Source organism: Hyperolius riggenbachi, chromosome 1 (genome assembly GCF_040937935.1).
Source record: "Hyperolius riggenbachi isolate aHypRig1 chromosome 1, aHypRig1.pri, whole genome shotgun sequence".
Lineage (NCBI taxonomy): Eukaryota > Metazoa > Chordata > Amphibia > Anura > Hyperoliidae > Hyperolius > Hyperolius riggenbachi.
Genome location: NC_090646.1, coordinates 633,354,691 through 633,379,520, shown reverse-complemented (window position 1 = coordinate 633,379,520; position 24,830 = coordinate 633,354,691). Strand labels below are relative to the sequence as shown.

The 24,830-nt window shown below is 43.9% G+C and overlaps 1 protein-coding gene across 1 annotated transcript in view; it reads right to left on the bottom strand.

Moving 5' to 3' along the window:
- The window catches only part of NPR3 (natriuretic peptide receptor 3), a 118,113-nt gene that overhangs the window by 5,755 nt on the left and 87,528 nt on the right, over positions 1–24,830 (bottom strand). The window contains exons 4-6 of the mRNA XM_068251250.1: positions 18,043–18,178; positions 13,273–13,367; positions 2,311–2,440 (exon numbers count right to left, since the gene is read on the bottom strand). Of these exons, the coding sequence (XP_068107351.1) occupies positions 2,311–2,440; positions 13,273–13,367; positions 18,043–18,178 (361 nt within the window). The remainder of the gene's footprint in view (positions 1–2,310; positions 2,441–13,272; positions 13,368–18,042; positions 18,179–24,830) is intronic.

Sequence of the window (24,830 nt, the reverse complement as noted above, 5' to 3'; positions counted from 1 at the left end):
ATCATTTGATTGAATCTGCTAGAAGCCGAGGCAGCAAACGATTCCCAATAGATCAATATTTGTCCGAAATCAATTGATATAACTGATTGCGCCAGACGGCCTGTCAGTAGCAACTGACGCAGCAGCGGTGCATCGCGTCACAAATACTAGTGGCCTCTAGTGGTCATATAAGGTACGTGCCACAGTGCTTCTGACATATTGCCTCTGTTGTTTAACACATGACACAGTCCCCCAGGGAGACAGGAAGCAGAGCCCAGCGGCAGATAAAAGACGTACCGTGTGGTAGGTGAGAGCTGACTACTCTGCACATCCCTGGGGGAAGGAGGAGGAGACACTTGGGGACCTGGGGATGCAGCAGGCAGGGCTCACACATTTCCAATAGATTTCATGCTGAAGTCTATTGAAAATATGTGTATAGTGTGTGGAGGGGTTCAACCAGATAATAATCTGAGAGGGAACTATCAGTTGGGCCACATCGACTAGTGCAGGGGTAGAGAACCTATGGCTCGGGAGCCAGATGTGGCTCTTTTGATGGTTACATCTGGCTCACAGTTAGAAGTTGATTCACTAAGCTACAATGCTCAAGCAGCACAGCTCAGTGTGGGAGCGCAAGTAACATTTTCAAAGTAGGCACACTTCTGCTGTAGCTTGCACTACTAACTTACCCGCACTACTTCAAAACTAACTGCAGCTTCATTTGTCCCACCCTGGATCCTGTCAGGTCCACTGACTTTGTAGGACAAGATCCCTGCCCTTTGATTGGCGCAATAGACTGCCTTTCACGTGACAGGCAGCTTACTGGCCAAAGTGCAGGGATCTCCTCCTACAAAGGGAATCAACCCCCAAGTCAGCTAGCTAATTGAACAAGTTGTTAGTCGGTATTTCTCCTGCCTGGCTCTCGGGGAAATTGCTGATGTTGCTGAAACCCAAGAGAAGCTGAAGACATGTCTTACACCTCTGCTGCCCGGTGGATCAACTGTATACACATCACCATGGCAACAGGGAAGTGAGCCCTCTGATGTGCATGCACACTGCCAGTTTGAAACATATTGTATGGCTCTCACACCGTTAACTTTGTAAAATATGTGGAGTTTATGGCTCTCTCAGACAAAAAGGTTCCTAACCCCTGTACTAGTGTATGGCCAGCTTAAGCCTTCCCCAATGATTATGCTAGATGCTATAAGATAAAGGAAAAAAGGGAGGTGGCTTTCCTCAAGAATGACAATCTCATACAAAAATTAAATTTATTTAGCACAGGCAATGCGTTTTGTGGGTCTGAGCCCACTTCCTCGGGCCAATTACAGTGCCAAGGGATAAAATAATGAGGTGCTCTTTATCTTGGCTCTACGTATCCTATCGCTAGCGCTGATTAAGTTTCCTTGCTTTGGGTACGCATGTCTGTTTTAAAGCCGTTTAGTGAATCTGTAAATATATTGCAAACACAAAGACATACATATTCACACAAGCAGGGGCGTAACTAGAAGGGAGCAGCCCCTGCGACTGTTTGCAGGGGGACCCATAGCAGTAAAGGGGACCCCAACTACTACTTCAGTCCCTCCGATGAAGGGGTCCATCCTTCAGATCAGGTGTTTTGTGACTACACTTGTTATGGATGTGAAGATCCTGACGGCCACACTTGTATTAAGACACTTGTGAGATGGGCATCCAGGCTGTGGGGATCACCAAGGGAAGGCAAGGGAAGGGGTGTGGTGAACATTGGTGCCCCCCCCCGTCAAAGTTTAGCTGTGGGGCCCCATGACTTGTAGTTTCACCCATGCACACAAGCGCAAAAACATTCACGCTTTTATTTTAAAATAATTCTAATGTGGAAGCTGGAGATCTTTTTGAAAGCTCTTAAAGAGAATCTGTACTGTAAAATTCTTACAATAAAAAGCATACCATTCTATTCATTATGTTCTCCTGGGCCCCTCTGTGCTGTTTCTGCCACTCCCTGCTGCAATCCTGGCTTATAATTGCCTTTTTATGCAGTGTTTACAAACAAAAGACATAGCAAGTAATAGGCTGAGAGTAGCTCAGTGTGTGTGTCATACAGAGTGTGCATGGGGCCTGGAGAGGGTGTGTATAGCTTCTATCCAATCACAAGCAGCACAGCACATTCCTGCCTGACTGCCTGAGCCCGATAGACCCGACAGAGGAAAGAATATTAGATTATATAACAGAGATAATACAGCCACTGTGCAAATAGGAAAGGCTGCAGTAAGACAGAGCACATTAGAACAGGTATAGGAACTTATAGGATAGAAGAAATCAGGCTCAATTTTTTTTTACAGAGTCTCTTTAAAAACTTACATGTTTTGCATGGAGGTATCTGTTCAAATACTTTATATTCTTCCAGCAATATTCTACCAGATCCCCAGAGGAGCTTCAGGCTTGGCCGCAGTTCAAAGTTTCCTTGAATTCCATAGTAATCTCCAATCACCTGCAGGGCATCATTGTTATAATTATTATAGATTTTAATCATCAGTTATAAGAGATTTATATCTTTTGTGATGCTGGACAGTATACAGTACATATAGTTGAAGAAAATTGGGATATATGGCAGAATGAAAGGCAAAAATATGACAAAACACTTACACTGTAGACACACCAGAATTATTAAAGCGGACCTGAACTCAGAACGCCTCTCTGCTCTAAAAGACACACAATAGCATAATAACCTTTAAACAAAAAAAAATATGTCTTTGCTACAGCTGATACAAATCCTAAAATAAATCTGCACAATTTGTACTTCCTGATTCATGGAATATTACATATTGTTAACCTCCCGCGCTTTCAAATGGCCTTATCTGCCATCTCTGCCTTGGCAGTCATGTGACACTTGGGGGAGGTCAAATTACAATTTGTGATTATACACAAATGAGGGAGAATTAGACAGGGTAAACGCTCTGAATACATAGAGGGTGAATTTTTCTCTGCTTTCCTTCTGTCCTGTGCAAGAGTTCAGGTCCACTTTAACTCTTCTTCTTTTTTCACTTCCTGATCACTGTGATTGGCACACATTGACCAGCAGCCAATGAAAACGGCTCCTAACCAAGTTACGGAGCTCAGCTGTCTTTAGTTCTGTACTGCCAGGGATGTGCTATTGCATCCTGTTATTTCCCACAATGCAATGAGGACCACAGACAGGAAACTGTCATCACGCTGGGGGAGGGGTTTCACCACAATATCAGCCACACAGACTATTCAAGAATATGTAAAGATTTCTTGTGGGAAAGGGGATATCAACTGCTTATTGGGAAGATATTCAATTCTGGGTTAAATGAGTTCTCTGGGGGGGGGGGCTTCTACCAGCCCCCTGCAGACACTTACCTGGGGCTTCTACCAGCCCCCTGCAGCTGTAATGTCCCACGCTGTTCTCCAACAATCCACCGCTCCCCGCCGCCGACTCCGGTCTAATGCGGCATCTTATCCAACTAGGGCTGCGCGGCCGTGTAAGCAGTAAGCTTCTGATGACGCGATCGGGAGCGCGCATTATTCATCTTGTTAGATGAATAATTGCCCGGTGGCGGGGAATGGGTGATCGGAGGAGTATGGCGTGGGACATTACAGCTACAGGGGGCTGATAGAAGCCCCAGGTAAGTGTCAGATTTTATTTTCAACCCCCCCCCCAAGAGAACCCGTATAAAGCTCATCTAGATTGTGAGCCCTTCTGAGGACAGTAAATGACAAATGATTTACTGTACTCTGTACATCTCAGAAAAAAATGCCAGTGGTTAATAATAGGCATTTGCTTCTGAGGGTTTTGAAACCTTGTTATATACTATTGAGTTTGCCTAAAGAGGCACTGTATTTACAATATTAATTTAATTACTTACTCAGAATTTCCCCATTGTAAAAATCTTTCCCCACCATGATTAACATTCTGAAATTTATCACGGGAAGCAACATCACCTGCCAGGTGATGTCTGTAGAACATTTTCAGTAAACTAACCTTTTAGACCTGGGCCACACCTGAGGAGTTTTTCTGAGCGTTTTGAAACCTCTAAAAGCTCTTCCCAATGTAATGCTATGGGGTTTTTTTTACAAAACCCCATTGCTCCAGTGTGCACAGACACATAGGATAACATTAGCAGCAGATTTAAAAACTCAAAACGCTCAGAAAAACTCCTCTGGTGTGCACCAGGTCTTACAGAGGGAGGTACTGGTTGCTTGTCAGTTGGAAACAGATGTTATTTCCCACAAGGCAATGAGGTTCACTGACAAACACTGTCAGGGCCATGGTCCTGACATCACACCATGGGAGGGGTTTCACCACAATATCAGCCATAGAGATGTCTCTGTGGATTTGTTTGAGAAAAAAAGATTTCTCATGGGAAAGAGGTGTTGGCTACTGATTGGGATCAAGTTCAATCCGAAGTTAAAGTCGTACTTCTCATCCTGGTGGATTTTAAGATGCACCTTTTTTCACTTTGCCTGAGGAAGCGGGCATTAGACCCACAAAATGCGTTGCAACAAAATATTTTTGGAGTATGAAATAAATAATTTGTGCTTTTACGCAGATTCGAATCTGTTGAGTCTTCTGTGAGGAGGTAAGCCCACTACTACCCCCCCATTTTAAACGTTTCTTAATATATTTTACACTATTTTGGCACCTCTGTCCTTAACAAATATGGTTATCCACCCTTGGTTGAAGGGTTTCTCTCTCTTTATACCACGGAAAGCAACTTCGAAGCCTGAGTAGGGACAGGCGAATCTCCCCATCTGCATATACAATGGTTGCCTTGGAGATAACTCATATTTGTGAGTATACTTCTGTACTTACACTAGATATACATCTACAATTTATACTACACTATTTTGGGCTCACGATTGTCCTTCCCACCCCCTTTTTCCTCTATACAGCAGACTTGAACTCAGAACTTCCTCTCAGCTCTAAAAGATACGGAACAGCATGATAACCTTTAAAGAATTTTTTTTTTTTTTTTACAAATCCTGAAATAAATCTGCACTGTTTCTACTTCCTGCTTTCGTGGAAGCAGACATATTGTTAACATCCTGTGCTTTCAAATGAGCTTATCTGCTATGGCAGTCAGGTGACACAGGGGAGATATGAAATTACAACTTGTGATTGGTCACACACCTGAGGGGTAAATTGACAGGCTATACTCTCTAAATACATACAGGGTACATTTCTCTACGTCTTCCTTCTGTCCTGTGCAAGAGTTAAGGTCCACTTTATTAAAACGGTATTCCTCCAATGTTCCTGACTTAACTATCCCGGGGGAAATACTCTGCTGCTGATCTGCTCAGTAACATAAACATGACAAGCTGGTAGCCTGGATGCTTTTGTGTTGCTGAAAAACATCACAGCATAAACTGAGTTTGCACAGACCAGATCTGCCTGGTAGGTCTCCAGACACTGGATGATCAGTCATATCAAAGCTTGTTTCTCTGACTTTGGCCCCATTCATCTAGATAGAAACTAACCAAAACTTCAGAAAAAAAAAAATAAAAGTAAATACTTCTCACATTTTTCCTATATGTGAAAAATACAGTGAATGCAATAGCCAAATACGAGACTAGATTTTATTATTCTAAATTCTGTTTGTGGCTTCTTTTACTAAATTGTGGTCGGAGCATGTTTAGACTGTGGTAGGAACATGTACATGATTAACACAGACGTGCACTGTGCAACCAAAGTGTGACTGATCCTTAAGTAATCATAATTTAATGATAATATTTCAGAATCTGGTTCCATTCCGTAGAAACGGAGAGAACACACCGATTGTTTGCATTTTTGTCCTTCGCATACTTTCGCCTGAAGAATGTCAATTATGCAAAAACACTTTACAGCCAGCCAGCACAAAAATGCCGGGGTTCATCAAAACTCCTGCGGATTTCAGGACAACAACATTTTATTTATGGCTCTGGTATTTTCGGTCTGTGTCTGGTAGCGCTGCGATCTTTGAAATCCATAGAGGAAGAGATTTAAAGAGACTCTGTAACAAAATTTTGAGCCTTATTTCTTCTATAAGTTCCTATACCTGTTCTAATGTGCTCTGTCTAACTGCAGTCTTTCCTAGTTGCACAGTTCCTGTATTATCTCTGTTATATGATCTAATCTTCTCTCCTCTGTCGGCTCATAGACCCACACTCTGGGTGTGAGTGTGAATGTGGGTCTATGAAGATTTGACAAAGGACTGTGTTAGTCCGAAACACCTGTGCGTCATCTGGCTTGACCCATGCTTTTTTACCATGTTTTAAATTTTAACTTCTAATAAAGCTATTTAACTGATGGTGCGGATCTTGAAGAATTAGGGCTGAGGCAGTCAGGCAGGAATGTGCTGTGCTGCTTGTGATAGGATAGAAGCTATACACACCCTCTCCAGGCCCCCTGCACACTCTGTATGACACACACACTGAGCTCTTCTCAGCCTATCACATGCTGGTTAGCAGCCATGTCTTTTGTTTGTAAACACTGCCTAAAACTGGCAATTACAAGCCAGGATTGCAGCAGGGAGTGGCAGAAACAGCACAGAGGGGCCCAGGAGAACATAATGAATAGAATGGTATGCTTTTTATTGTAAGAATTTTAGAGTACAGATTCTCTTTTTAATAGTCACAGCTGTCGTGTTCCAGGAACTATTTATTTCAATATTCTAATATGTTAAAGGAGGTTTCCACTTGCAAGACACAATCTGAAGTAATGGTAAACAATACTGAGAGAAGTTGGAGACTTTAACCCTCTCCAACCTTTTTTTGTGGATCATCCACTGTGTGCTGGGCAGAGGGGGAGCCGGTTGGGTCTCTGCCTCCATGCAATAGTGTGAGGAGGTGACAGGTTCTTCGGGGGAGGTGCTGGTATGCTGTAGCCTCACCCTGTAATGTACGCATGGTGGCATAATAGGTTATTACACGGCATTGTGCCAGAAGAGATCAAAGTGTTGGACTTATGGTGCCCATACACAATACAATAAAAACGTTTGATTTTCCCATTTATTCGATCTAAATGTTCGAATCGAATGAAAGTCGAAAATATTTTCTATTTTCTTTTTCGAACAAAAACCAGAAAAACCTGATCGGACATGCTGGAAAAATCTTTATATTAGATTTAATGGAATAATCAAACTAAATTATCTAATCGAAAGAAAATGAAAAATAGTACCATGTATGGGCACCTTTAAAGGACCACAATCGCAAAAACTGTAAGATTTATAATACATGTGTACACATACAAATAAGTACATTTTTTCCAGAGTAAAATGAGCGATTCGTTATTTTTCTCCTATCTTGCTGTCACTTACAGTAAGTAGTAAAAATCTGACAGAACCAAGAGGTTTTGAACTAGTCCATCCTCTCATGGGGGATTCTTTGGGTTATCTTTATTTTCAACAGCATTTCATGAATGGCAGTTGCTTCGTCCAACTGCCAAATTAGTGTGCAGCGATCAGCGAGGCTGGCTAGCATCTTTGTATAACTCCTTCTCAGGGAGTATTTTTATAAAAAAATAAAGGCTTTGCTGAGAATCCCCTATGAAGAGATGGACTAGTCCACAACCAGTTGGTTCTGTCAGATTTCTACTACTTACTGTAAGTGACAGCAACATAGGAGAAAAGTAATTTATGGCTCATTTTACTCTGGAAAAAACACTTACTTTTTGTTTGTATGCGATTACACATATTTTAACATTTTTTGTGACAGTGGTCCTTTTAGTCTGACACTTTGATTAGAAGGGCCTGACACCTTGCCGAGCCAGATCCGATGGCGGCAAAGCCAGGGGGGCCCAAACGTGCCCTATATTAAGTGGTGCAGCACAGCTGCGTAGGAGATCAACATGTCTGATTTAGTCACTTTGACCGCAGTGTGGTGAGGAGGCAGTACTAGCACCGGGGAGCTTCTGCCTTATATGGTGTGCTATGGGCCAATTATAAGACATATGCTGGACAAATCTTAAACATTGGGAATTCCCTCCATGTGCGGCCCTAAAATGTACGATCAATGGCTAACCCGTTAAATCCTTCCCTACTGCCAACCCTTCCTATCCTCTTCTTCTTCTGGGTTCTTTTTTGCCCTCCTTTTTACCACCACTCGGCACCGAGTGCGCTATAACTAACTTATTTTTTTCTTTGTCTCCTCATCCAATCCAATAGTTGCTGGCCAGGTCGCGTTACTACAGAGGTGAGGTGCGACCAATCATGAAGGTATCATGCACAATACCTGGACATAGCAAGATGAGAAGGACACACGTCACCAGAGCGGTCATGTTTCATTTGATGCATTGGCAACAAAACACCCCCCCAGGCTGGCAATAATTACATTTGCCGATTAGCCCCAGATAAGCAAGCCTGTACTGCTCTCTGCAGTGAAAATGCATGTTTTTACACATGGAGTGCTATCAAATGTTATTTTATGTGCCAGAGGCCTCATTCACATATAAATTGCCAGTGCAATTGCAAGCGCTGAGCGATTTTGTGAGCACTTTCCCCTGCGCTTTTAAAGCAATTTGCGCTTTGTTAAGCGCTTTTCAAAGCGCTTTTGTTCAGCGATTTTTTTTCTCTTCCTGATGACACTCAGGAAGTGAACTCTTTGACCAGGAACAGAATAAATACAATGTATTTATTCTTAAAAGCGCTGGGGAAATCGCTTTTCAAAGCACTTTTTCAAGCGATTTCCCTATACTTTGTAATGAATCGCAAACGCTCAGGAGATGATGCAGGAGCCGCGTTTGCGATTGGAAAGAAAGCTCATCGCTCATGTGAGAACACTCACATAGAGCAACATTGCAGAAGCGCTTTTAAAGCGATTTTTTAAATCGCCAGCGCTTAAAGAAAACCAAAACGCTTACAGGGTGAACAAGCCCTAAGAGTAGTTACTGAAATTTTAGTTTGTGGAGTATAGTCCCACTTTAATCTGCTCAATTCTTAACAGATTCATTTCTATCATAGACATGTTCCCCCTTATAGGGGCCAAGAAGTGTTTGCACACCCCAAAGCAGACACACACTGTGATTATGGAGAACATCAATCCTGCGGCCAAAGCTCTCTATTCTCTCTTGGAGTTCCTAAATGACCCTGACAGTAGGTGTTCCTTCATATCATGCTTGAACAGAACGATGCTGCTGGCTGGAGACATATAAATATTTATGGGCACATGCGTCCTGTTATCTGGTTTGCATCTCACAGGAACATGACCAGGTTACAGAAGAATGCAACGCAGATCCCGCAGCCAGCGCTCTATGTAAACAGCTTACATCATCGTATTCCTCTAAGACAACAAAGCAGGAGCCCCTTTCATCTCCTGCAAAGTAAGTTGTCTTTCTGGCAGAAAGGCACATGCCATCCAAGCTTTGAAGAGGACCTGTCACCTAGCATTAGTTGAAATATGCCATGGAGACCTCAATACTCCTGAAATTTAAAAAGAAAAAAAGTTTCTTCTTCTCCTCCCACTAATCAGATATAGGTACATGAGCCATTTACAGATATGTGAAAGACAGCTGATTTAAGCCCTTGCCTGATGCTCACAAAATCCCATAAACAATTTGTTTCATGGGTGTTAAATTCCTGATCTCGGTTCAGCATTCCCACCGCTCCCATCTGCCCCATTAAAGCTAATGAGCTGCTGGCAATGGACTGCTGCAATAAATTCCTCTGTAAGTAGAAAAAATTGTAATCAAGTTGTTAAAAGCTCATCCCTGGACGCAAAGCTCAGGATATCTACAGCAGTGGGGGCTTCTGCAGCTATAAACCCTGTCTTGAAATTTTGATCACCTGACATTTTGCTTCGGGCTGTGTGGGTGTGGCTTTTGCTGATGCCTGGATGGCATCATCTCCAGTATTCAGCCTACAAGGGGGAAAGTGGAGGCTAAATCTGTATGAGAAGATTGCGGCCCCTAGCACAGACAGTATGCTGGTGGTGCACAAAGTGGCAAAATTATCTGTCATTGGTTAAGCAGGTGTCTTGTAGACTGTATAAATGTGGCCATCCATTTCTCCATCGGATTCGTTCTCTTTGATCCAATCTGCTGGTGGTCTATTGCTCCCAAGATGCCTGACTGATTGACTTCCAATTGAAATCAAACATTTAATTGGTGCGATAGGGTTTGACAGTAAATTTTCACTGATCAGGCGAAATGTGACTAAAGGCTGAAACGAGCAGTACTGCACTAACGTTTGGGGGATATTTAGGGGTGGGCAGAACCAGTATACTGCAGCATTCTGAATGACACACACAGACATTTCTGTACACATTTTTATTGTGGTGCAATTTTTTTCTGGACACAATTGTACGCGATTTCCAGCGTTAAGTGGAAACAGCCCAATGATTGTCAATGGGCTGTTACACCTAATGCAAATTTTATGTGCGTTTGTGTTGACTCATGTATGGCTAGTCACATGCAGCATTGTCAAGCGACTTTCGCTTTTGCTCTGGGATCCTTCAGAGGCGTCACCTGTTCCCGTCCACCTCACCGTTCCAGAGTTGGGACTCCCTGAACCTGATGAAGAAGTCCTTAATTGAAAGAGTACGGTTGCATTGTGCAGGCGCAGACAGCTCACGCCGGTGCAGTAGCATGGAGGCGAACAGGTTTTGTTTTTTTCCGCCGAGCCGTTACGGCAGCTCCGTGCTACTGTGCACATGAGGCTATGCACCTGCATAGTCCAGCCGGCCTCATTAACATACGCAACGCAGGAACAGCGAGATGGAGGGGGAAAGGGAAAGGCTTCCCTCCAACAGACAAGTACCGTATATACTCGCATAGAAGCCACATTTTTGGGTACAAAAAAGTGGCCCTAAAGTGGGGGTGTCGGCTTCTATGCGAGTCACCAATTTGATGTGTATGGGTCAGTGTATCTACTGACCTGTTCTGTGCCTCTGGATGTGTGCCGGCCGACACTGATGCTGAGCGGGCTTGCAGAGGACAGAAGATCAGATCGGTTCCTGCCCTGAAGTGGATCTGATGGCCGGAGGGGAGCGGATATTGCAGGGGCTGCTTTACAATAGATGCTGGCGTCTGCCCTGTCGAAACATGCTTTCCTGCATGTTGGTTCGTATGACCTGTGGAGAGCGCTTCTGTTGGCGGAAGTGCGAGTGGCCGGCGAGGTGTGCAGCGTTGATGCCAGTGCCCTCTTTCATCTACCCACGTGTCATCTCTAAAGCGCTGCTAAAGGGCGTTCAAGGGATGACACATGGATAAACAGGGCACTGACGTCACTGTTGCACGCTGTGTACTACACAGCCCGCCGGCCATCCGAACTTCCCCTATCAAATGCGCTTTCTTCCGGCCATTTGAACCAACATGCAGGGAAACATGTTGGGACAGGGAAGGCGCCAGCATCCATTTTACAGTTGCCCCTGCAAGATCCACTCCCATCCGGCAATCCGATCCACTTCAGGGTAGGCACCAGGAACCGATCTGATCCTCTGTCCTCTGCAAACCTGCTCAGCACCAGTGTCACATTGTTGTTGCACTCCACATGCTTCCAGAGGAACAGAAAGGTCAGTAGATACACTGACACATGCAGCAGCCCCTGCTAGATCTGCTCCCCTCTGCCCATACCAGTTACAGTGGGGGTCCTGGTGGCTCTTCTCAGCACATATCTGGTAAGGGTGATCCCTCTTGGCACTATTTAGTTTGGGGTTGTTGGTTTCTTGATATATATTGCACAGCATTTGCACTTTATGTATATACCTTACCAAAATACTTTGCTTATTATTGCTGCTAGAGACAATATTATAGAAGTAGGAGAATTGCCTATTTTGTGACTTATATGTGTGTAATTGCCCATTTTCTTTATTATGTATACCCTCCTGGTATGGTTAATAATCATAGTTAATACACTAATCTGGTTTGTAAATGGCACTTTATCTTCAGTCGGACTGTATTCATACAGTAAACGGGGGCTGTACTAGGTAGGGGGCTTATATGCGAGTCAAACACTTTTTCCTAGTTTTTAAGGGAAAAGTGGGTACCTCGGCTTATATACGAGTATATACGGTATGTGACTTTTCCATAGGTTTGTTTTAAAGAGGAACTTTAAGGCTTTGTTCACATCTAAAATCAAAATTGCTGATGCCAACGATTTTCGATTTTTGCGTGTTTTTTTCCCCCCTCCCAGCACTCCACTGCGCGCTAAGATTTTGTACAAAGCGCTTTTCTAAGCGATTTTGCAGACCGATTCTGTTTTTTCACTTCCTGACATCAGTCAGGAAGCGAACTCTTTCAGCTGGAAATTAATAAATACAATGTCTTTATTCACAAAAGCACAAACGCAATTGCCGGATAAAGCGGTTTGTGAGCGTATTGCGCTTTTCCTATACCTTCCATTGTAGCAAAATCGCCCCGAAAATGGTACATGCAGCGCTTTGCTGAGCGGTAAGCAGATGAAACGCGCTGATATGTCCCATAAGGAATCATCGTACAAGCACTTTTAAGGCGATTTTCAAAATCGCCGGCCCTCAAAAAAAAAAAAGTAAAACGCCCTAGGTGTGAACAAGCCCTAAGCAACGATTGAACTTCATCCCATCAGTAGCTGATACCCCCTTCCTAGAAGAAATCTTTATCTTTACTCAAATAGAGCATCAGGGGGGTCTGCATGGCGGATATTGTGTTGAAACCCCCCCCCCCACACACACACAGTGTGATGTCTGTGAGCCTTGCTGCATTGTGAGAAATAACAGCTGCCACGCATCCTCTGTGCATAGAACTCAAACATACAGATCACCTGCCAGACTTAAAGAGGAACTTCAGCCTAAACAAACATACTGTCATTATGTTACATTAGTTATGTTAATTAAAATAGATAGGTAATATAATCTCTTACCCACCCTGTTTTAAAAGAACAGGCAAATGTTTGATTTCAGAAGGGCAGCCATCTTTTTGGTTAAAAGGAGGTGACAGGGAGCATGAGACACAGTTCCAACTGTCCGGTGTGCTGATCACCCCTCCCAGTTGCTAGGCAACGTGAATAACAACATAGGAAATCCCATCATGCTTTGCACAGCATCCGGAGAAAAAAGCCCGGGCAGTTTTCTTTGATGGGTGGAGTTTAGCTAAAAATGCAGCTAAAAATGATGCTTTGGTAAGAAAAACAAAGTTCTGATGCCGTGAAACCGTTAAAGTAACACCAAGCCTTTTCAGTGCTGCTGAGTAGATTTTTAGTCCGGAGGTTCACTTTAAAGATGTCACCATCAGTGATACATTTCAGAAGGTAAATTAAGGAGAGGAAAGATTTTACACAGGAAAAACACTGACAATTACAGACATGTGAAGTACAACCAAATACAAGCAAGCCTACTGCACATAATTCACCTTACCTCCTGTGTACCCGCTTCCAGGTCCGTCATGCCAATCACTGAGAAGTCCCCGTAGCGGTCGCCGTTAGCATCAATGGACACCTGCCCAGCGATACCTGTGAGAAGGCATGCAAGGAATTAGAAAACAAATTACTTCAAATCCTCCGAGTCCAAGTTAAACAGAAAAAAGTGAGTCTGCAGATTTCTACCAAGCGATACAACAGGAAATCTCATCAGACTCCAAGATTTTCATTGGCTTTGTAGGCTGAATTGAAATTTCATCCAACTGTCTGCATTCCTAAACCTGAACCCTGCTCTGCTTACAGAACGCAGAGCTGGACCCGTATATCATGGATGGAATGAGGCAGCATGAAACAGGGAAACCTAGAGACCAGTACAGAAAAGACTGTTCAGGTTAACACAATTCAGCATTTTGCTACTTTTTAAAGGGAATTTGAATGCACTGGTTCTGGACAACCTCCCAGATTGTTCATTAATGCAGCTGAATAGGGGACTATGCCATTACTCACACAATTTTTATATTTCATACAGACATTCCTGAGAAATTCCTTTTGGAAAAGTCAGTCATGTGACCCAGAGATCCCTCCAACTGGCAAGGAGCTGGCAGCTGATTGGGTGATTCCCAAATAGATGGCTTTTTCCCTTGTCCAGTAGGACGTGGGAAGCGTCTAGAGGATCCAGGGGCTTTCTCCTTCTTAGGTAAGTGTTTTTTTGCTTTTTTATTTTATTTGGCCACAGGCACATATTAGTCCAAAAGCACACAGTGCATTTATGTCACCTTTAATGATTTTTACCTGATCGTTTGGGTGACATTATGGGAACAAGTGCATTGCAGACCATCCTGTCAATGGAGAAGAGATGAGGGATGACATGGTGGCATGAGGGAGGGGCTTCTGCTGGCTGGGTAAGTATTTGATGGATTGCTAAATGACATACAAACTCCAGATTGCACGTTGAGATGGTGCCGCACAATCATCTTGGCTAAAGATTATCTAGTGGTATAAGAAATCTTCTCAAGCAGAAGAGACCAAAGTAAGATGGGGTCCTCCATTGCTAGCAAGAGTACGGCTGGCACAAGAAGAACTGTCAGATATTTTAATAATTAAAATAATTCCAAGCCGGTTGCTGTGTGTCTGTATGTCCTTCCTTCCCGCACTGCCCAGCCCTGTCCCGCTCTGATTGGCCACAACATGGTGTCTGTCTACCCTGCACACTTTTGCACTTGCTCTGATTGGCCACGGCCCTGTGTCTATCCACTCTGCACACGTCCACTCCTGCCCTGACCTGCTCTGATTGGCCACGGCCCTGTGTCTATCCACTCTGCACACGTCCACTCCTGATCTCATTGGCCACGGTGCTGTGTCAATCCACCCACACATGCTGCTCCTGCCCAGCTCTGATTGGCCAAGGTGCTGTGTCCAGGGGCATAACTATAAATCACCCTTTCACTTGCCAACCCCTGGTGAGCCCTCCCAACCTGGGGTCCAACTTGCAAGTGTCATAAAACAAGTGTGGCCATCATGATTTTTACACCCATAACACGTGTAGCCATAAAAACACCTGATTTGAAGGATGGACCCATTTAACAGAGGAGGTGATGTAGAAGTGGGCGTCCCTTTACAGCTCTGAGCCCACTGCAGTCGCAGGGACTGCTCCACCCTAGTTACACCTCTGGATGTGTCTGTCCACCCTGCACAAGCCCCCTCCTGACCCAACCTGCTCTCATTGGTGTTCTTCCATCCCACACATGCCCCTCCTGCACTACCCTGCCCTGTTTGGCCATGGTGCTGTGTCCATCTTCCCTGCACATGCCCCCCTCATGCCCCACCCAGCTGAGACTACCCATGACACTTATTGGATAGCACACACATTTGGTGGGAAGTGTTGCACGCGGTGGTGGCAGAATGGCTTGCCCATATGGCGGGGTGGCACGCATGTTATGGGATGGCATGCCCAATATCTAGAGAGATGGAGCCTTCACTCCTGTCCCACGCAGCATAGCACGTGCCACCAGCTAGTAATAACAGTAAATTATAATAATTTTTTGTCACAATATACAGTAAGGATTGCATTCTGATGTTTTGCAATACGTCTTTTAAATAAATGTTTCAGTTTTCAAAAAAAATAAAAATTGTATGAGAAAGAAGTTACACTGCAGATCAATGATCAAAAAGAAATTCCCCCTGAACTCCTGCTCAGCCTTCAAAGACTTATGAGTGCATGGAACAATGGTTTGGTCCAGTGAAGGGCGTCCCATTGTTTGCACACGCAAGATTAGACTTGGAAAGGGTTCTCGGTATTCCCAGATAAGCAGCCATGTAAAGTACGAAAGGTCCAGTAAAAATGGCAGCAAGGAAAGAACATTGGGAGTTTGGTTTGTATCAAACTCTGCTTTTCACAATAACAAATATGATAATGGAAAATAAAGCTATTGTTAATGAGTAGATTAAAGAAAACCTGATGTACTGCTGTAACACTTTGTTTATGCTATAAAGCTGTGTGAGAACATTTCTTCCCAACTGTTGTACTTGGCATCTGTCTTCTATCTTAATGCAGAACTTCATGCTCTGACAAATCGTCAGTCGACAGTCATTTGCTGCAAACTGGAGCGCAAAAAGGGTACTTCTGCTAGACAGGTGACTGAAAAGAATAGCTTAATGCAATGTGTGAAGTCTAAAGGTAGCCATCTAGCTGAGATGGGCAGATCCAACTAAGAGACAAAACTCTCTCTAATCAAATCTGACTAGAGAGAGATCTGTTGGCTGCCCCTACACTGCCGGCCGATTCCCGATCAATTTCATGCTGAAATTGATCGAGAATCCGCCTTGTGATGCTGCTTCCGGCCACCTTGATGACCCAACGCTTTCCCCCGAATGTTTATTGTCTACCTGATGCCCAGTGCAAGCTATACATTACCTGTATGTGGCTCCCGGCTTCCTATGTTCGCCATACAGGCACACCACATGGTTGCCTAGTAACGTGGACGCGTGTGTTATGTCTGACATCATACACGCCCTTCCTAGGCACCCACGTGGAGCGTGCAGGTATGGAGAACAGACAAATGTCTGGAGCCAGTGGAGGACTACGGACAGGTAATGTATAACATGCACGGGCCCCAGGGGGAATATTAAACATTAGGGAGGGGCAGCGCCGGGGGTTTGCCGCACACCCTATCAAGCAAGTTGGCCCTACATCTTGCACCAGGTGGGATTGACTAATGCAACCAATTTCAGCCCGAAATCAGTCATGTTGTTGATCGGGCATGCACTTGGCAGCACCGATTTTCATCCGATTCGGATGGTCGATTGGCCATATAGGGACCTATTATAAAAATAAAGGGGGTTAGAAGCTGGTGGGAGGTGAAAGAAAAAATACAGGGACACTAGGAGCCCAATCTAGTGTAGTGATATTTAGAAAAGGATGCGTCAAAAAGTACGCTAAGTCAGGTGCTCACAAGTATGAGTTGCTAGTCAGGCAATTAGTTGATGGAGCATGTGAGGAGAAAGTACCGTCCCCACCCGGCCTTTTGAAGATTCAATTCAGACCCCAACCATCAAAAAGAAAATCTGAGGTCCAAGACTTAAAATCTGAACCCCCAAAAGGAGTAAAAGCATCAGATAATAAAACCAGTAGAGAGACACTCAAAAAAATTACAGTGATAAATAATCATTGAAAGAGAAGGTAAGTGAGGCTTACCTTAATGAGTTTACTGAACATACAAGTCAGACTTTAATTGTGCATAACAATGAAAGCACGTTTCTCAGCCTACAGCCGCTTCCTCGGGTCAAGTGCTGACAGCTATTTATCATTATAAACCTTGCACTGTTTACGGACCTGAGGAAGCCGCTGTAGGCCTCATTTGCCTTCTCTTAGGTCTCTGAGGAAGCGAAACATACAATGGGTTTACAAAACTACATCTATGGCATCTGAATATAAAAATGGCTCATTCATATTTACCACAAGAAAGCCCAAGTTTTTGGATCTCGGCCTAAAAGCCAAGGTATTTTATAACTGTACATACAGCCTGAGCTGTTGGTGTAAGCATATATTATATTAACTTATATGAGAGCTATATAATCTAACTTGCAAACAGCTGTTTCAGGCTAGTGTGGACTTCATCTGTACATAGAGTGGATTAATAGGGTTCTATGGTAGGACTTAGAAGCAGGAGTTCCAGAGAGCAGCCAGTAAGAGAATTAGGCCCATATGCAATTAACTTTTTCACGTGAGTTATCTCCTAGGAGATAATTTTCATATTCTCTTTAAATTACCTTTTTTTTTTTTTTTTTTTTTTTTTTTTTATTTTAGCATTTTACGATTAAAAAAGGACCCAAAAGTACTATCAAAATTATTTTGAGCATTTTCTTGCTTGCTAGTGGTTTAGGCCTTAGGCCCTTATTTGATTCACTTTTTCTCCTAAGTTTTCTCCTAGGTGATATTTTCACACCTCATGAATAAAATGCCTTTTAAGCCTCCAGCAAGCAGGAAAATACTCAGAATAATTTTGACAATACTTCTTCACACTCTTTTTGGTATTTTTTTCAATATCAAAGTGCTGCTCAAAAGTTATTTTAACGACAAGATGAAAAATTATCCTCTAGGCCTAGGAGAAAACTTAGGAGAAAAACTGAATTGAATAAAGTCCCCAGAATCATTAGGGGCTAAAAGGAACCTAAAAGGCCCTGATGAGGTGGTCTGTAGCGTGTGCTTTAATAAAAGAAAAGAAAATGAATCTAAGTACATATTATAAGACTAGAGACCAAGTCATACCTTCATATGTTCTGTTCCACATTCGATGGACCAGTCTTTCACCGTCTTTCTTGCTAAAACCGTTCTTTAGTAGCTCATGCAACGCTATCGCATATAAGATGATGGCATCATGGAAACCCTCCACAAACATATTGACCTGTAAATAAGCAGAGTGAGAGGTAAGTACATATGCAACTCCCTCTGGCATTTTATTAGAAACTGTATACTTATACTGAGGAGAACCTCTCTTTGTCCCGAAAACAACCACAATATTTTGAGGAACAGATTCCAGCAGATGTTGGAAACATTCCTGGAGGTTCTGGTCAGGGTGACACCAAAAAATTTCTACGTTTGTCATCTCCACATGGACGTTATGAACTTCCCATTTGACCACATCCCACCCCACCCTACCCCACCACTATCTGCTCGAACTGCTAACACAAAGTACGTTAGGACCATGACTCTATAGGGAATTGCCAAAACCACACCCCACCCTCTCTGTGGCTCAGCAGAAAAAGCATTTATTGTGCCAGGGCATATATTTCAAGCCTTAACCCAGGGTTTTGCCCTGTGCCCACTACAGCCTTAGGACCCATTCACTCTGACCACAGTGCCAAGATGTGCATACTGCTCTGTACCCGCTTCTCACTACTGCTGCCCATGGATCCCCTTGACTGTGATTGCTGGTAGTGTGGCACCATGTAAAAAATGTACTAAACATTTTCAAGCAGTAGAAACAGGCAGACCCTCCTCACATGTAAGAATGGGTCTGTGCCATAGTGTACACAGAGGTGGCCAGCAGTGGTACCTTGTCCTATCTCTTGGCACCGCCAAATGTGAACCAGCCCCATGTTTAGTGAAATACATTGCGGTTCAACATCCTGTGCATTCTAAAACATGTTCCTGCGTACTTCAAGTGTAAAAAGTGGTTGTCTGATTAACTGAGCTGTAGACTTTCTGTTAACGCAAGCCATTTTCCTCTAATACAACTCATCAATAAGACATTTCTAACTACATTATTGAATGTTTTTTTAGCACTGAATCAATTGGCCTGACTGATCATTGGCCAAGGCATCCGGGTGCATCATGGGGTAATGTAGAGGTCTAACTAGCTGTGGCGTAGGTCTGGCAGGAAGCCGTGAGTCTTCTCCTACAAGTGGCGTGGATAAGCCGTTCTTTTTTTGTCCTGTGCATCCCTGGCATCCCTTTAGGTGAGATGGCTGAATAGGCATAAAGAAAAAGAAAAAAACCACAGGGACACCGGGAGCCCTTATAGTGTATAATCTCAGGTGAAAAAAGATTTTTAAATGTAAGAGTATACTACTCACAAACGTGGGTTGCTTAATGAGGCAACCACTCAACTGCGCATGTGGGGAAGTCCCGTCCCCACTCGGTCTTTTCCTGGGGTTGGTCGTTGCTCCTTAGAAAAAATTCCTCACTTCCAGAAGGTCGTAAGGGCCCCATTTGGTGGGGTGATAAACCGGATTACAGTAGCAGTAGGAGGCGCCCTTTTGTATTGTATAATACCATACTTCTCAAATAAATTAATAAGAGTAGTGGTGTTTGCCTACCTTATTTAAGGAGACTTCTAGATAAGTAGAAAATTAATATAAATACTTTATTGTGATCAGCAATAAAGTATTTATATTAATTTTCTACTTATCTAGAAGTCTCCTTAAATAAGGTAGGCAAACACCACTACTCTTATTAATTTATTTGAGAAGTATGGTATTATACAATACAAAAGGGCGCCTCCTACTGCTACTGTAATCCCTTTAGGTGTGCATGCATGCCACTAGAGGGAGCTCTTCTATGTATCAGTAAATTTATCTGCACATCTAAAGAGATACAGAAACGCCTCTTTGAAGGGTACCTTCTCCTGCTCTGTGGTTCTCATGTCCTGCCACCAGTGCATCGGATCAAATGTGGTGAGAAGCAGGACTGTGTGGCTTTCCCTATTGGCTGTCTGCTACTTCTGCCAACTTTACAGCATGCTGATTTCTAGTTACTGACAGGTCAGAGCTAGAGATAAATAATTTGTACTTGATTTATGGAATGTTTCAATCCTTTCTTGAGGCATTCAAAGCACAAGACAGTAATTTAACTCACTAGTGGTTAATTGTAATGTTAAATGCAGTGGATTAGCATTTTACAAACTGTGCAGTAAAATCAGATGTTTCCTGCATGACAGAATGCGGCAAAGCTTAGTGAATTGAGACCTTATAAAAGTGAATTGAGACCTAACAAATGCCCACTGGTGAAAGGTTCTCTTTAAAAAACATGAGACTCGAGGCATCAATCCAGAACTTAATCTGTCTTATCATAATGTACTGGACATTTATGTCATGTTATGACATAGCAATGGATCAGTGGTCGGCTCAGAAATTCGCTGTTGGGATTGGGGAAGAGGATTTTATGTTATCTCATTCTCAGACGTGTTTGCTTTATCGTTGCTCCCACTCCGCGAATGCTGATTCTGGATGCCGCTCAAAATACCATCCCCGGACCAGAGCGCATACAATCTGTCTACTCTGCACTATAACATGCTGTTGAGTATTGCCAGGAAAATACTTCTACATCCCCAAGACATTTCATTATAGACCCACGATAGGAGATAGAGCAGCACGTCAAATCCAAACAATAGGAGAACAAGATAGGACAGAAACAAACAGCTCAAATGACATAGCACATGCCTTTTCCTTCATGATGGACAGGCCTGGATTTACATCCACAGGAGTCTATAGGCACAGATGTCTGGCACCCTAGACTTCACCCTCCATGAACCTACAAACTCCCACTGAACCGCACCGCAACTGTGCTGTCTGGCCCAGCTCTCACTTCTCCTTGCCCGTGCTAGATAGCCACAGGTGCTTCTTAGTATTAGGTAGCCAGAGGTCCACTCATTATTAAGTAGCTTGAAGTGGCCCCAAGTATTAGGTAGCTAGAGATGCCCTCGACTGAAGGGAGATCTCGTCAGTGGAATGCCGAGAGGAGGGTGAGTAACCTCTCATTTACACTCTGCTCAGGACTCTGCATAGGGAAGGAGGGAGGCGCTCGGGGAGAGGAGGGAGCCGCTTTTCCATCATTAAGCACCTGTAGGCATGTGCCTACAGTGCATTATGGTAAATCTGGCCCTGGTGATGGATGATTGGATTTGGAAGAGAGAAAACAAGAGACAATAAAAATGTGGTGCCTAGGAACCAATGCTGGGGCTGCTCTAAAGTCCCGTACCAATTTGCAATAATTGAAACAATTGTTCTTAAAGGATACCTAAGGCAGGGGTAAAAGCAGAGTTTTACTTACCTGGGTTTTTTTTCCAGCCCCCTTCAGACTATCAGGTCCCTCTGAGTCCTCCGGATCCCATTCAGTGTGCTACTGCCCCCAATGAAAGTTCTCCTACTTTCAGGCTACTGCGCATTCCAACAACAGGAGCGTGATCAAGGAGTTAGCAATCTTTCAGAGACAGACAGCAGCACACTGGAGAGGATCAAGAGGACTGCGGGGCAGGGGGAATGAGGGATGGAAGAAACCACAGGTAAGTAAACCTCCAGTTTTTTCCCCCGCCTCGGGTTACCTTTAAGCTAGGTGAACACGTGTGATTACTGTTGCACCCAGGGATTGGGAGTTGATCCGTTTAAGGGACAGTTCAGGACCGATGCTGTACAGATATATTATTAGTTTGCAGGCTAGGGAAGCATTGTGTTACTATGGAAGGGGGCGGAGGGATTACAAGTGGTGCAGGACAGAGTGGGAGGGGTAAGAAAGGAGGGCAATGGTGACAGGTAGTGTTCAGCTGAGACTATCCGGCAGGCCAGATCTCACACAGATTCACTGGGTAGGGTCAGGGGCTACTGGATTATCAGCAGAGGTGGTCTTTAGGCGGTCTAAACACCCTTACCCACAAGCCTAACACTAATCCAACTATCAGCTCAACTGATAAACAGTGGAAAAAGAAAAATACTGATAGCTGTAACTTAAAGGCTTAAGTGAGAGGTCTATAGATACTGCCATTATTTATTTTTCCTTTTAAAGGACTTCCGAGGCCAAATGTTCCCCCCAAAAATAAAAAAAGTTAGATACCTGTATAACTTTGGTGGACACGGAGGACGCCGTCCGCGCCCTCCGTGCCGTTCCACCGAGTGCCCACCTCTCAATATCCCCTGAATGGCTCACGACCCCACGGCCAGGGTCGGGCTCTGCTGCCTGTATAAAGATGGCTGCTGGCACTGGCCGCGGCTGCGCACTCCGCATGGCCGCTACTGCGGCTGCGCAGCTCTAGGGCCAACCCCCGATCCACGCAACAGGCTGTTTCCTGTAGCGTGGATCGGGGGGTTGGCCCTAGAGCTGCGCAGCCGCATTAGCGGCTATGCGGAGTGCGCAGCCGCGTCCAGCGCCAGCGGCCATCTTTATGCAGGCTGCAGAGCCCGACCCTGGCCGTGAGCCATTCGGGGGGGGGGGGGGGGGGGCTATGAACGGCGGGGACCCGGCGGAACGGCACAAAGGGCACGGACGGCGTCCTCCGTGTCCACCAAAGTTATAAAGGTATCTAACTTTTTTTATTTTTGGGGGGAACATTTGGCCTCGGAAGTCCTTTAAGCAATACCAGTTTTGCTTGGCTATCCTGCTGATCCTCTGCCTCTTATACTTTTAGCCATAGCCCTCAAACAAGCATAGGCAAATCAGGTGTTTCTGATATTTTTGTCAAATCTGACAAGATTAGCTGCATGTTTGTTTCTGGTGTGATTCAGACACTACTGTAGCCAAATAGACCAGCTGGGCTGCCAGGCAACTGGTATTATTTAAAAGGAAATAAGGTTCCCAATAACTCTTACCCAATGGAAAGGAATAAACAGCAAACAGGAAACAATATATTGGCAGCACGGTTTTTGGAGCAGGTTACTCTAAGCCCACTTGGACATTAACAACAAATAGCGTTGTGTGCATGTGAATAATTGGTGTTTTATTATTGCTGTGGCCAGGAGCAGGCCTCTACTCTAGAAGCGTGCTCTGGTTATTGTGAAGTGACTCACTTGTACTCCAGCGCACATTTTTTCCCACGGGTTTAGAATGTTGATCATTAACCCAAAGCTGCTGTGAAATGGGCACTATTTATGTTTGGAAATGTCTGCATTTGGTAGGTAGAGCTGACATTCTTGCAGTGCTGATAGGGAAGGAGCCAAGACATTTTTCAACAAGTATTTGGTGTGGAAACCTGAGTTTCATGCAAACAGGTTATATTGAGCAATTCATATCACTAACTGTCTCTCACTAAATATCCATACCGCCAGAGCCGGATCATCCACAAAGCATACCTAGGCAGTTACCTAGGGCCTGAAGAGAGTCTAGGGGCCTGGCCGATGCTAGCCCCCCACCAAATCTAACTAAAGAATTCAGGTGATCATCAGCGGTGGGCAAGAACTGCTGGCTTGCACAGGACCCCATTTCATCTTAAAGGACCACTATCTCAAGGAATCGTAAAATTTTAAAACATGTAAACACATTAATTGCTTCCAGAGTAAAATGAGCCATAAATTACTTTTCTCCTATGTCGCTGTCACTTACAGCAGGTAGTAGAAATCTGACAGAAGCGACAGGTTTTGGAAAAGCCCATCTTCTCATAGGGGGTTCTCAGGGTTTTCTTTATTTTCAAAAGCACTTAGTGAATGGCAGTTGCTCCGTCCAACTGCCAAAAAAGTGTGCAGCAAGCAGGGAGGCTGACCAGCATCTTAGTATAAATATTTTTCAGGGAATGTCTTTATAAAGAATAAAGGCCATGCTGAGAATCCCCCATGCAGAGATAAGATTAGATTAGGACCAACCCAAAACCTGTCGGTACTCGGTAATGAATTCTACTACCTGCTGTAAGTGACAGCAACATAGGAGAAAAGCAATTTATGGCTCATTTTATTCAGGAAGAAACGTACTTCATATTTGTAGGCGGTTTACATATATTTAAAATTTAACATTTTTTTCACGATAGTGGTCATTTAATCCTCTTCTGCATACCGCAGTCTGGAGTTGAGATTGTATTCACACTATGCGCTGTGTTTCTACATATGATCACACTGCCCATTCCATCGTATTAGCATGTTCACATCACTGCATTGTGACCGATTACTTTATCATAACTCACTTTCTACAATTCATTTCTGGATAACGTGTGTGAGGTCGAAAGTAACTTGCATGTTACATATACAGTGTGCAATGCCTTATACCTGCGTCAGGGCTGATGCTTTCCTAGATTTTTGTCAGCAACAATGCCCCCTGGCTGCAGCCCTTTTTCCTATGTATGCACCCTCAGTATTAAGTAGCTAGAGGTGCCCCTAGATGAAGGGAGATCTCATCAGTGGAATGCCGAGAGCTGGGTGTGTAACCTCTCATTTACACTCTCATCAGGACTCTGCATAGGAAAGGAGGGAGGGAGGCACTTGGGGAGGGGAGTGACCACCCTTCCATCATCAGGCGCCTGTAGACACAAGCCTACAGTGCCTTATGGTGAATCCCGCCCTGTATCCAACATTGGGTTTATGCTGGAAAAGGCCAATGTTGGACATGTTCTGACGCAGGATTTGAAAGGGTTAACAGACAGCTCATTGAGACCTGACTTTATTGGGGGATGTTTCCATCTTAGGTGTGAATGATTTCTGATGGCGTACTACAGAGTACCATAATTATATAAATAGGATTAACATTGTTTAATCCGTTTTTGCATTAGTCTCCTATAATTAATGAGGACAACAAGGGATTAGTAGGATTTAAGTATGTATTGATACATGTTTAATTTAGGCATACCTGCGATAAACAATGGC